General features: G+C 39.2%; 1 protein-coding gene across 3 annotated transcripts in view; it reads left to right on the top strand.

The window, feature by feature from the left end:
* LOC129245517 (uncharacterized) overlaps positions 1-15,013 on the top strand; it is a 100,658-nt gene that overhangs the window by 15,607 nt on the left and 70,038 nt on the right. For all 3 annotated transcript variants that reach the window (XM_054883715.1, XM_054883713.1, XM_054883714.1), the window contains exon 2: positions 4,694-5,107. In XM_054883715.1, the coding sequence (XP_054739690.1) occupies positions 4,806-5,107 (302 nt within the window). In that variant the 5' untranslated portion in view covers positions 4,694-4,805. The remainder of the gene's footprint in view (positions 1-4,693; positions 5,108-15,013) is intronic.

The following is a 15,013-nucleotide window of genomic DNA, read 5'->3' as shown; positions in this document are numbered from 1 at the left end:
AATCTAAAATGCCCTTGACTCTCTTATTTTTTTTCAACAATACGTCAAACAAAATAAAATTTTAATCCTGTTCATAAAGTTCCCGGAATTCATAATACAAGTTTATTCCTCAAAAGTGATATTAACGCCTTCAAAGTACACCCCGTAAACTGCAACGCACTTATGCTAGCGTTTGATTCAGCTCTCGAAACATTTCTCGAACTCCATTTTTGGTATAGTCATCAGAATCGTCTACGATTTCTCCATTACTTCCTTTCACATCCTTCCTGCACGTCTCGTGCAGGTAAGGATGATATTAATGTTTGAGCGAACTCAGCCATGGAAATCATGTCATTGGAGATATCAACACATTCCCGTTTGTGAATGATATTCAGGTCCCTTGGAACCAACTTTGCAGAAACCAACTTTTGCCCACATATCCAAATTGAAATACCCTGAACCGATCCATAAGTGATGGTCAAGCACTCTGCCAGCTCCCTGATGGTTAATTTGTAGTTACTGATCAACTTTCAACATATTGACATCATCAGCCGTAACAGCCGTGCTGTTAGTTCTGCCTTTTTAAATTGGATAAAGAGGTAAAGCGAATGAATTTGGTATTGAACGAGGATGGTGTCATCAAACAAAAAGTCGGCGCACTTGCATATCGGCACCCACGTCATTGTTGACAGTTATGATTTCGAGGTTGTAAAAGACTTCGTATACTTAGGAATCAGCATTAACACCGATAACAATGTCAGCCTGGAAATCCAACGTAGGATCTCACTTGCCAACAAGTGCTACCTTGGGCTAAGTAGGCAACTGAGCCGTAAAGTCCTCTCTCGACGAACAAAATTAACACTCTACAAGACTCTCATCATGCCCGTCCTAACGTATGGCGCAGAAGGTTGCACGATGACAAGATCCGATGAAGCCACGCTTGGAGTATTTGAGAGAAAGATTCTATGGAAGATTTTTAGACCTTTGCACTTTGGCAACGGCGAATATCGCAGACGATGGAACGAGCTGAATGAGCTTTACGACGACATAAACATAGCGCAACATTGTTTGAGTTACTTCAAAATGCTTTCGCAGTTACAGCGAGCGTCGTCTATTGAGTCGGGTGGTGTGGCCACTAAAACAATTCCTCATCCTCTTCTGGGGAGACTCTTTTCCCGGGACCACGTTCTGCATTACTTACACCATGCTTGTAGACAGTTTCATGCTTTGGGCTCGTCTTCTTATGTCTCTGTCTGCTTTGCTTTGTTGTACTGCGTCCAGGTCTTCCTTTTTTCTCTGTAATACGCCTTCAACGTGTATTTTAACCGCATTCCAGTTATCGTCGCGTTCAAGCATCTTGCAGATCACATTGGTTGGCGCGATGTTGCCAATTTGCTCCCTCAGAGCATCTCTCCCCACCAGCCATCTGTCGCAATTAAAGAACGTGTGTTCGGCGTCATCGTTCGGTGCTTCGCAATAAATGCACCTGGAGTCCCTTATCTTACCCATATATATTGTATATATATATGGCTAAGATATATATAATTGGCGCCTGCATCCTTTTTGGGTGTTTGACCGAGCTCCTCCTCCTATTTGTGGTGTGCGTCTTGATGTTGTTCCACAAATGGAGGGACCTACAGTTTCAAGCCGACTCCGAACGGCCGATGTTTTTTTTAAGAGGAGCTTTTTCATGACAAAAATATACTTGGGGGCTTGCCACTGCCTGCCGCTATAAGAAAAATGTTTTTCTTAATTTTGGTGTTTTCACCGAGATTTGAACCTATATTCTCTCTGAATTCCGAATGGTAGTCACGCACCAAGCCATTCGGCTACAGCGGCTGCGGTATAGGTATTTCCGGGAGTGTCCGTGGTTTGAGAATAACTGAGTCATGAAATAGCCCACTTCCCCGAAGTTAGTTTGAATCCATTTACCCATTACGGCGTCCATCTGCCACTCGATTTAGTATCGCATCGGCTTTGCCACTCCTGCATGGTTTGGCATTTCCGTTAAGCGGCGTTAGTGGTGTAGTGTTTTTCCTTAGAACTCCACGCATCCACTCGTTTCCGGACCATGAGATCGATAGGTATCGCCCCGTTGATAACAGAAACAGCTCCTGAAAAAGTGCGGTTGGCTGAAGCTACTCTGAGTGTCGCTGTTCGTTGTACAGCCTCCAGTGCTTTGCGCTTGGTTTTACAGTTTAGCGCATCTCCCCATATTTCGCAGCTGTACAGAAGTAGTGTGTTTGTGATGGCCATGATCAGCCTTATTTTACTGTGGGTTGATCCACCGATGTTCGCAATTAGTCTGCTCAGCATTTCCATTTGCTTTGCCTTGCAAGACTTGTGTTTATTATTATATTTTAATTCTGAACGCATTTTGAAGAGTACAACATCTCAATGTTCTCGATTAAAAAATAAATTACACAGTTCAGATTCAAATACTTTTCAATAATTAATAAATAATTATACTTTTCTTGTACTACAATTGGCGAACACTTCCTTCGTTGGACGTTTGTCTGAGCTTCAGGTGCGCCGCTGCTTAGACAAGGAGCTTATCTTAATTGTCCATTATTTCAGTATTGTTATTTTAAAGTGTACATGTGCATATGCATTAAATAGTTGATATCTCTTAAACTATGTAAGTACAAGTAAAATACATTTCTTGAGCTTGAGTGAAATTATTTCAAGTTGTAAAAAAAAATTAATGTTTAGGAAATTAGTTTCATAATTCTCTTGGAAGTATGAATTGCCTTCAAATCAAATTTCAAATACTGATACATTTTGATTAATTTATTGTTCCAAATGAAGCAAAGAACCCTCCTTTACGAAAGTTATCTACATATGTGTCTACATGGGTGTCTGGTAGTAGTATTATGAATTAAGAGATAAATTAAAAAATAATTAGTGATTATAAAAGTTTATTTCAAAAACTATTGTAAAGAAGACAAATGGAACTTTTTTTCAATTATTTCCACTAAATGTTGGCCGTTATGTCGGATATACTTTTGGAATCTGGTATCCGTACTCCGTGCCACTCGCTAGAGATGGTCCCTTGGTTTCATAGACTTTACTTCTGAGTTACAGAAAAAAGTTCTTAGGAAATCAGTTCTTAGAAATCACGCAATATCGGCATTGTGTCTTTGGCAGTGTGCGGCGTGACGCCGTCTTGCTGAAGCCATGGATGTGGGAAAGATGTTTTCTCATTATGGGCCAAAAATATTCGTTCAAGAAGCGCCGATAACATACTGCGCCTACAGAAATTGCTTGCCCTCGACGATGTTCAGAAAAATATGGTCCAATTATTCCACTTCTTGACAAGGCAGTCTCTTTGAAGAGACTGTTGATATTTTAATAGTGGGTTTAGGTCACTATTAGGTGACCAATAACGGCAATTTTGCTTATTTACACTTCCATTTAAACAAAAATGGGCTTCATCACTCTAAAAGATGGTGTTTACCGTACGAAATTGCCTCAATATTACCTCGCAGAACTTTTTACGCAAATTGTAATTGTTAGGCGCCAGCGCTTGAACGATTTGAATTTTCAAGACGCGAAGCTTTTATATTTCATGAACAATAGGTTTTGGAAGTCTCGCTTCTTACGCACGGACTGACGAGTACAATATTTGTGTTTGTTCTCGATATTCAGCTGAGCCCCGGCCGTCGGCTTGTTGCCTAGAACTTTCACACGCTTGAACGAATGAAATCTTCACTTGTGGTATATAAGCGACGAATATTGTAACTTGAGTGAATTGCACACGAATCATTGGGCTAGAAATACGCTTCGATTGCTAAAGCGCGTTATTCACCCGTCCTTTGACTAAATGACCCGGACCAATAACTAAGCTAACGTGGTGCCCACCCCTCATACACTCAGCTGTTGGGAAAACTTTAAATTTAAAAGCTAATTCTGGTACCGGATACCCTGTACAAGTGCACGTTTTTATGTACAGACTGTATTAATAAAATCAACGGTTGCAAGTGCGCGCAGCACAGAGCCCTAGTGGATCGCATCAAATTTGTTAAAAACTTTTAAATTCAGTGGAAAATTTATTGCTCGCAAGTTTAGTAAATTAATTCAAATCGAATTCCGAATTGAGCTTGCTCAGTTTGTGGAACTGCAGATTGGTATTCCGCCCTCACACTTTTTTCTGTTTTTTATTATACCGTTTTTTGGTTTTTTGATACCGTTCTGCATCTCTGCTCGCTGCAGCAAAGTTTGCCATTTGCCAGTTAAAACGTAAAAGGGCCAATTAAATATTTCGAGCAATTCGAATTTCGGAAGCCAATTTGCATGTGGAGCCAATTAGTTAATCTAACAATTCGGGGAATTATCATCAGTTGCCCACTTTCTAGAATACAAAAAAAAAACCAAAACGTTTCAAAGCTTGATTTTAAAAGAGCTAAGAGTAACAGAGGGAGCTTGTGGAAATGCATTCGATTTTCGCTGATTGGCAGCAATTCAATGCTAACAAAAGAAGTTGTCAAAAACTGGACAATGCCACCATTTGACAGCCGCCCAATCAATTGTTGGCAATTAAAAGCGATTGGCACACTCACACGTACTCACACACACACACACTATGTTTGACAAATCTAATTGACGACAAATGCTGGGCTTGAAATTGGCAGTCCTAATCCGGCAGAAACTTGCCTTTTTTGCTTGTTGATGCGGAACAATTCGATTTTTTTAATCTGCCTTTTTGTACAACCAGTGACTAAATGCAATTTTACCGATTCACAAAGCGCATAAATTACACTTGCGAACGAAGCATTGCACTAATTTGAACATTCGCACTGAAATTACGAAGGTCGTATCCGTCCAAAATGCCGTCAGTTAGAACTGCGTACACCCCACGGGTTGTAGTGACACGACCCACTTTCCTCCTGCTCGTTGTGAGCGCAGTATTGTCGGGTGATTTTGTTGGTGCGGAAATTGCCACTGCCGCAGACGCCTTTGACGGAGTGTTAACTAATAGTTTAGCGGAGAGTAGGTTCGGGGTTGGCAACGGAGGCAATCGTTGTTCCGCACGCAAGTTCCAAACGATTGCCAAAGCTATCGATGATGTTGAGGATCTGGAATTGGATGTGCCGGTTAATATCGCCTTTGACAGCCATCAGAAGAAAAGGTAAGTACAGAATTTTTAAAGCTCACCTTTACTTATGCATACATATATACACAATTTTGAATTGTACGTAAGAGTGTTGGTGGACGAGTACAGTTGTATGCTTAGCTGTACGCATACTTTTAGATGACACTGGTGGACATAGATTAGAGTTACATTGAGCGTTTAGTAATTAATATTTAACTTAATTCTTATTTTATCATGAATAATTATTTTATCACAATAATATTTATAATTCGAATTTTGTGTGTTATTTTATATTATAGCGCACTTATTTCTCATGCCATTTGGACAGATTTTTATCTAGCCTGAACATAAATATTGTTAATATTGTATTTAAAGCAGGTATCGGGTAGTGAAACTTTTTATTAAAGAGTTGAAATAAAAATCGATTTTCTATAATATTTACCAGTACGAACTTGGTTATGGCTACAAGGGAGTAATTGTATCGACGGTTTTTTAGCTGCTTGAGAACTATAGACATCGATAACTATGGTTTGACAGCTGAGATTGAAAAAAATTTTAACACTTCTGTCCAGTAAGGCTTTACGTATCACCAGAAATCAATCACCGCCAGAAAACCCAAATTGTTGTTGTTTCATGTCCTTTATTTCATATTAAATTCAAATAAGTAAATAAATACAATGGCATAATAATAAATAACAGAACGTACGACTATAACATATGTTGCCAGTCGGTGGAATAAACAAAAAGATTATTTTGGAACATAGTTATTTAATAGTTCTTATTATAATTTTTCATTTTTTTTTCAACATTACTAATCAAAAGCTAAGCTAATAAAATGTATTTGAGGCAGCTATCTAAGAATTCGCACAGAGCTTTATAATCACTACCATTCAAAATCATGTTTATATTTAAGGGATCCAATGCTTTTCACCAAAATGTTCACAACGACAATTTGTATAGACAGGGCAGGTAATGACGTGCTGAATATTTCCTGGGCCATTCAAATTACAAACTGGACAAAAGTAGAAGTTACTTTTTTAAAAGGCCTTGCATTTAGATTAAGGAGCCTTTCCATAGCATGAAAGATCAAACTTATTGCATAAGCAGACAATTCACAAGTCGTTACTGAAATAGTTGATGTTGTAAGTAATGCACCAGGATACAAATCGTGAGATCGTGATTTTTTCGCTGAGTTTAAAAATACCGAGAATTCTTTGACATTTAGTTCTTATATAAATTGCGGAATATATGTCCTCAAGAAGGCAGAAGAAAATACATTTAGAGGCTACATATTCCCAATTGTGAAAATTTACTTTGAACTAAATAAATCTGCATCAACAGTCTTCATTTCTTTCGAAATGAAGAAGCAACTGCCGTTACGGTGAATGGTAAACGCTATCGAGCCATGCTGACTGAATGTTTGTTTCCAAAAATTAATCAGCTAGAAATCGACGCCATTTGGTTCCATCAAGACGGCGGAACTTGCAATACAGATAAAAAAAATTCATTTCAACATTATTTCTGTTTTGCATTATCATTTTAAGTTCTCAAGCTCTTAAAAAAAAAATACCAGTCTAACGGTTAGACGCGATAGAAGTGAAACCTTCCGTAAAACAAACTGAGAGAGAATGAGACGAAAGCAGCATTAAGAGCGGGATAATTATAGGTTCATTATAATATTGCTATAAAGTTCATATTTTATTTTCTTCATTTTATTATTATTCATCCTCAATGTTTTCAATTTCAACAAATCATACGAGTGGCTTATGATAGCTAAAATATGATACAAATGCTTTGGTTTCGATGTTGTCCACATATCTTTGAAATACCGCGTCAGTTGTTGTTTTCGATCGTATTGTCGATTCAGTGCGATTGTTACACATTTTTAAATTGAATGTTGTATTGAGAAAGTCAATTAAAGGAACCGCTGTGTCCAATGCAAAATTTACGTTAAAATCGCCACTTAAAATCATTGGAACTTTATCGTAATCTTTTCTAAGTATCCGCGATACTTCTGGTGTATACTTTATTAAATTTTCGTGAATGAATTCCGTGATGCTATTTATTGATTGATTCGGTGAAATATAAATTGCCACAATGAAAACTGTTTTTCCATTGCTCAATCTGGTTTCGCTTGCACATATTTCTCCCACTTTAGAGAGCTGAACAGACAGTGATTCTAGTTGCTGTGCATTGAGATCTATCTGTGGAGTTACAATACGAGCACCGTCATTTTGATTGTGGTATATTGCAATACCGCCTGCAATTGCGGTAAATATTAAAAAATTAAAATATTTACGAATATAAAAATACGAAAGCAATACAGCACACGCGGTTGCTATTATGAGCGTCGTAACGCGTATATTACACAGACGTACTAACATACACACAAACATTCGTAGGACGCTTGGTCTAAGCAAGTATTAGGTAGTGTAGTATAGGTATACATAATGCCTTCTCGCTCACCGTGGCTCCGTAATACGCAGGCGCGCACACATACGTACTAGCATACATACAAACATACATACGTATGACGCTTGAACTAAACACCAAAGCAAGTAATAGGCAGTGTAGTATACATACTACAATACTCACTATACTAGCGTGGCTCAGCAGTACGCAGCCACACACATATATATATGTATATCAACATATAACGCTTCGTAGCCAAGAGTGTCGCTTTTTCGTTTCATCGAGTCTCAAATTACTCCCAACGATTCTAAAGAAGTTTTCACTTCAAAACACCTGATAGTACTGAACCTTGTTTCCCAAACTGATCAATCAAACGCCTAATTCAGAAAGCTGTCGGAGCTGATCTTGAACTAAAATATTGGCAATAATTCACTGTATGTTGTTGTTGTAACAGCTTACTAAACTCAGGGCAATGTAGTTACCGGTCGTCTTCGTCTCGCTCATCTAACGGTAGGCCCAGGAAACTTGCTGTTTCGACAGGTTGGGTTCAAAGGGAAAGAGGTGTTAAGTGAATAAGTTTGATGGGGTATGTGAAAAGGTGGTTAGTATCGTGCGGAGTGCTTTCACAAGCTGGACATACACATATGTTGGGCATGTCGGGGTAAATTTTGGATAGGTAGGAGTTTGGTCTGTTACACTATCCAGTAATTGTGCGAAAGTTCCGGAGTAGATTAAGCTCTTCCGGAGTAGATTAAGCTCTTCCGGAGTAGCTTAAGCTCTTCATCTGCTGTGGGTGGTGGTTGGACTCCGATTACGGTATTCAGAGGTCGGGAGTTTAGGAAGATGGTATGTGTCTCCCGATGAATGCATTTTGAGCGTATGTCTAAGCACTGTCCGGTGCAGTAGTTGTCGGTTAGTTTTGTCCTGGATCTTGTTGAATAGTTGAAGAGATGCCTCCTGACATGCCTGGGAGGCAGCTCAGGTTTTAGCAGGTGTATACAGGGGGGAAACCTACGGTAGCACCTGAGTAGAAACTGTTTGCTGAGCATTTGGTTGTACTCCTTGACTGGGAGCATCTGTGCTTAATTATGTAGGTGTCGGGGGGGGAACATCAGGAGGCATCCCGTGGCTCTCCGAATAGCAATGTTTTGGCATGTCTGTCAGTAATAAACTAGCCCTGTCTAGTGCACCGTGCCATAATTCACTACATAATATTTGATCGTTGACAAGTACAGTTTAACGCGCTGTTGTGTGTTATTTGTATCCATTATGAATGTCAAAGAATTCAAATAACCTGCAAACGGAACAAAAAACAAAAGAAAGAAAAAAACAATTGTATGTATTGCTTGTAAAAATAAAAACATAAATAATAAAAATGAGTATAAAAAAGCTACTCGTGCCTAACATGGATTGGTCTTATTTTGACCTTCATATTAACTGTAGGCATCTATAAAAAATATGTTGGTGTACAACTTTGCTGCACCGTTTTTCCCCCAACATCTAAGTCGTTCTTTTAAATCGTTTTACATATTAGCGCTTCATAATGCTGTACGTCGGTTGCCGCCCCTTTTCAACATATTTTGGGCAGTACACGAATTCCGCACCGAAGTAACTCCTTTGGCGAGATTCACGAATCGATTATTCGTTTTACTTCTTCATAAGAGTAAAAATGCTGATCAGCCAGAGTAAATTTCATCCATGGCAGCAAATATTAGTTGGAAGGAGCAACGCCTGAAAGTACAGCGACGGAGTTAAGACCTCGCACTTCACGGTTACTGGAAGATAACTTTGTGGTATCTCTCTCTATACTGCGTCTAAAAATTCCCAATTCAGTGGATCCCTCATTGGAAAATTTGCTGTGAAGACTAATGTTATGAAGTGCTTATTTTATTTTTAGATAAGTAATAAAGATCTCCGCCTCAAAACTGGATAAGAAATTTCATCTGTGGTTGCTTGAAATTTTTTTTTATTATTGGCATAATTTCTTTCATATATCTCATTTGACTTTGCAGCACTTTTTTAAAAGATGTAATAAAAAATGATGGGCTTGCAGAATATTTTTAACGGAATCTTTCTGCCCACCTCTTCCATGCTCCTGTCTTATAAGATACCCACAGCTTAGGTGCGGTAAGGACATTCTAAGAGAGAGTAAATTTTCAACTAATTTTGCTTTTAATTTCACCCGGACCGAATGCGGCGGGCTCGTAAGTGGGCAATCATATTTTTATTATTAAAGTATGGGCCATCTTGGCTCTCATTTATTTTGGAGCACTTCCATTGATTTCTCACATAATATAAGTATGTTTGTATGTAGTATATATTGGTTTTTTGACATGCAACACATTAAAGCTTCAACAAATGAAAGTTTTTCATTTACGCTGCACACGTTCCAAGGTTTCTTACAAACAGCGCAGTGTCCTGAAAAAATGTAATAAAAACTTTAGACAGTAAAAACTTTTACCGCAACTTGAAACCGAAACTAATAATTTTTGTAACGTGAAACATAAATCGAGCGGTTGCTGCTCTTTTCGACCAGTTTTCGTTTTGACACATGAGCGGGCGCACATGTGAGCACGTAAAGGGAGGCACACTGAGCAGAAAGTACTTATTTGCCTTATTTACTGAAACTCAGCTGGGTTAGAAAAACATGCAGCTGTGCTGACGCCGACATTAAAAGCAATTGAATTTGAAAAACTGCCGAAATACGTGCGCCAATAACGTGGAAAGTAAGTGGAAGAGGTATGAACCCAGCAAAAATTGGCAATTCACTTTCAGAGCTCTCAGGTTATTATCGAGGGAGGGCATAATATATGTACAAGTACTTAGTAAACGCTGATGCAATGCAATGGAATGTAGCCCATAGAGAATCATCTTAAGAGTTTAGAAAGCATTTGGAAATAGAGAAATGATAGAAAGATATCCGTCACTTCGTAACTTACTTTACTTATGTAGGTGGCCATAACAACCCGTTACCGAGTTACGGCCGACCTCACTAGCTCTCTCCAGGCGCCTCTGCTCCGCGCGCGCCTTCTCCAATTCTGTACACCAAGCGAGCATAGGGTTTCCTCCACCTGGTCTTTCCACCGGAGCAATGGTCTTCCTCTGCGTCGGCTCCCTTGGACTTCGCCCTCGAACACCTTCTTTGCTGGAGCTTCTTCATCCATACGCACGACATGCCCTAGCCGACGCAAGCGTTGGATGGCGATGCGTTGAACTACGTCAATGTCGGCGTAGAGGTCATACAGCTCGTGGTTCATTCTTGAACGGTAGTCTTCGCCAACGAGCACAGGACCGAAGATCTTACGAAGAACTTTTCTCTCGAACACCTCAAGAGCGGCTGCATCGCTTTGTGACACTACCCATGCCTCTGCGCCATAAAGCAACATGGGTATGATGAGCGTCTTTTAAAGTGTCAGCTTGGTCATGCGAGAGAGGGCTCGACTACTCAATTGCTTACTTAGCCCATAGTAACACCTATTAGCAAGAGTGATTCTCCTTTTGATCTCCAGGCTGATATCGTTGTTGCTGTTAACGGCGGTGCCAAGATAAATAAATTCTGGCACAACTTCGAAAGTATAGTTGTCCGCAATGACGTGCGTTCCTACAAGCCGTGTGTTCCGCGTTGTAGACAGCATATACTTCGTTTTACCCTCGTTCACTGCCAGACCCACTCGGGATGATTCCTTTTCGATAGCAGAAAGCGCAATCGTGACATCTCGCTTACAGCGGCCGATAATGTCAATGTCATCGGAGTACGCAAGGAGCTGGACACATTTGCTTTTCGGAGCACCCCTTCCATCACGAAGTTGAAGAGGTTGCATGACAGTGGATCACCTTGTCTGAAACCTCGAACGGTACTGAATGGCTTGGAGAGGTTATTTCCTACCTTGACGGAGCTGGTTGTGTTGCTCAACGTCATTCTGCAAAGCCGTATGAGCTTCGCTGGTATACCGAACTCAGACATGGTGGCGTACAGGCAATCCCTTATCGGGCTATCGAACGCAGCTTTATAGTCGACAAAGAGATGATGGGTGTCGACTTGCTTTTCATGGGTCTTTTCCAGGATTTGGCGTAATGTGAAAATCTGGTTGATGGTGGACTTAGCACTTCTGAAGCCGCACTGATAAGGCCCGATCAGTGTGTTGGCAACCGGCTTAAGTCTTCCACATAGGATGCTAGACAGAAGCGATGGTTAGAAGACTGATGCCCCGGTAGTTGGTGCAGATCGTCGGGTCACCCTTCTTCAGTACAGGACAAAGGAAACTGAGATTCCAATCGTCGGGCATGCTTTCTGCTAGCCATATTTTGCAGATGAGCTGATGCATGCTCCCTATCAGCACATCGCCGCCAGTCTTGAACAATTCAGCGGGCAAGCCGTCAGCGCCAGCCGCTTTGTTATTCTTGAGCCGCTGAATGGCAACTCTGACTTCGGCATGACTAGGTGGTGAAACGTCCAAATTATCGTCGATTGGCGGTATCGGGTCATCTTCTACTGGGTCGGAATTGTGTGCGTCATCGCCGGCAAGTAAATTGCAGTCACTTCATAAAGTTTTCGCAAAAAATTAGTTGCCCAAGAATCCATTGGACAAGTTTCCCACGGGGGCTATGAGTCTAGGTGAAACCCCTAGTGGACAACAGCTACAATCTAAAAATCCAGCTTTCAACTTCTTAATTGAAAGTAGACATAGTCATACTTATTTCAGAAATAATTCGATTTAGGTATATTTTCCCTGTCCCTGGAGCAAGCATATTTTAAATAAAAAAAAAATTGAATCCCTCCCTTCTACTTATTTCGCCATTTAATCTACTCGATGCAAAGAAAGACTTTTTCTTGCTCTGCCATCAACACCAGACACAACAGCGAATACTCTCAACGGAGGGTGCAATGTAGTACTTACTGGCGAGAGAGATATATAATATTTACAAATATATATATAGTTATATATAACTGGCGCTTATGTCATTTGTTGGTTGGTGGCCAAGCTCCTCTTTTTCCAATTTGTGGTGCGCGTGTTGATGTTTTGTGAGAAGGTTTTTTCATGGCAGAAATGCACTCGAACGCTTGCCATTGCCTACCGAGGCAAGAGAGATACTCCGCTGAATTTTTTAGAATAACTGCAGCTACTTAAAGCTGGATGCTGAATACAGTTCAGACTTTTATGGATAAATATTCAGTTCACAACTTTCCAGCGGCAAACTAAACTCCTTAATGCTGTCTACTGCTGACTAATAATCCACTACTTATTTGTGCTTAGAAGAAATAGGACTTTGTCGTGATCCTGTCACACATGTTTAGTACTACCGATTCCTTTGCTGGGTGTGTATAAAAACAGTTATGTATTGAAGGACGCGCCTGCGGGTGATAATCGATATAACGTAGGAAATACATACATAAAGTAAAGTAACTTAAGGAATCTTAAACTTTTGAAGGCATTCTTTGGTTGCTCTGACAACGAAGAAAAGACATTCTACTATGCAACAAATTCGGCCATCAATGTGGCGAAAACACATGCATTGTTATTGCTAAATATTTGCTTTTGTGTCACTAAATATTTGACGAGGGTAGATTACCAGCAAATTTTCGTTTATTTGCACATGCTTTGATTTTTTAAACTAAATAAATTTTTATACAGGTATGGATGCAAGAAAGTACCCTGTAGTAAATTCATTTCAATTAATTTCGTTTATTTCATGTCTAAAATAGAATAATATTATAGTTTTTACAGATCACTTAAAACTGATATGAGCTTAAATAAATACATAAATTAAAAAATATAAGAGAAAAACTTTCAGAAATTAATAAAATTCCTTCTTTTATACCGAAAAGTTAAGCGGAACAGAACTCGAGCTTTCAGTGAATTCTGTTAGGACGCGGGCAATAGGAGCATTCCGCGCATAATTCGTGTTAAGCAATTTAAGAAGAATGGATAAGGGCTGCGTAGGGATCTAGTAGGGGTATGAAAGAGAATACTCCGTAGTAGAAATGAGCAATTAATTACACTGAAGTGAGAGTGAGAGTATATACCTTTTAGTTTCTAGAGATTTCAAGTTAACTAAAATTAAACGCATAAGGAAGGGGTAGGATTTGAGAATTTTAACGATCTGAGAGTATATTTAAGGAACGTCTTTTGTAGGTGTTCAAGACCTCAAAATGTAGATGTTCAAGATTTATCTCTTGCATATTCTAATCTAAAGCGAACAAAAGAAGTGAAAAGTAATTTGAGACTGTAAGGGCTATTACGCCTTATAAAACCTCAGATTGAGTAAGAAGTGGAATGGAACTATATAAACATGTTTCAATGGAAATTTCTTTCTTTTTCGGGCTCATTTTCCCAATAATATATAATATTTTAGATAGCCGCGAACTTCGTCAATCGAAACGGAACTGTAGCCTGAAGCAAATATAAATATAATATAAAGATAACATCTATTATAAATGAACAGTTCACATAAAACCACATTTTTATTAGGGATACTTATAGTTTCCTGTGTAACCGTATGTAAGACCTAACACTCCCTACTGGAGACCTACGCGGTCTCGCCCTGCAAATAAGTAAATTGTTGATTACCTGCACACCTTTAGTACGAGGTACGGATTTCTACTAGCTTTAATTCTTATTCAATTTTATACTTAAACAAACTTCTTCTTCAACTTTGACATATACATATTGCGACTCATTTGGTAGCATTCACTGGCGTGAGCCACTTTTTATTAGCTGCCACATTCCTGCCACTACTGATGGAATTGGAAAAATAGTTGACTGCCTTGCGCTGGTAGTCGCAATTACAGAGGCATTGTATCCAGCTGCCAAAATGTTTACGGCAATAGCTCCAAATTCTACCGTCACTCCTGTTATGCTTTCTTAAAAAAAAACAGAAAAAAGAAGAATTATATGATGTGGAGCACGTATTTTGCGACCACCACCGCTATTACACTTTTGTCCGCTCTTTTATTGCGCATACATTGTCTGTTGTATGTGTGTTGCAGTTTCGTCGAAGGTTTTTGCGTCGCCAGACACTCTCAAACAATCGGAAGCGCCTTCGACAAATAATCTTTTATGATCTTTCCGGTACGTGTGAGGATTTTGCCTATTACTCTATTCCATTTTTTTATATTGTTAATTTTTCCATGCAATGATACTATGAAACGCCGATGAGGTTATAAAGTTGGTACGAGTAATAACAGCAAACGAGGACTAATAAAAAGTATCAAATGTAAATAATAAAAAGTTGACGAGGAGCTCAATAAAATGGACCAATAGTAAAATGATTTTAAAAGGCAACAGTAAACCAAAATAATATTTGCTTCAATCTTCTGATTTAATTCAAGCCTTAAACTTATATTTTAACTTCTCGTCTGAAAAGGTTGTTAAGTATTTATACATAGTTGTAGCAAATAATAAAATATCGCAAAATAATTGTTGACGCTTTAAAAATATAGCAAAGAATCTATGGGTATCAGTGTACGTTTGCAATTTGTGTAAATTCATTCACGCAATATACACGTAAGAGTGCACACAGGCGTCGCGT

Source organism: Anastrepha obliqua, chromosome 4 (genome assembly GCF_027943255.1).
Source record: "Anastrepha obliqua isolate idAnaObli1 chromosome 4, idAnaObli1_1.0, whole genome shotgun sequence".
NCBI classification, from domain to species: Eukaryota; Metazoa; Arthropoda; class Insecta; order Diptera; family Tephritidae; genus Anastrepha; species Anastrepha obliqua.
This window is presented reverse-complemented; position numbering and strand designations above follow the sequence as displayed.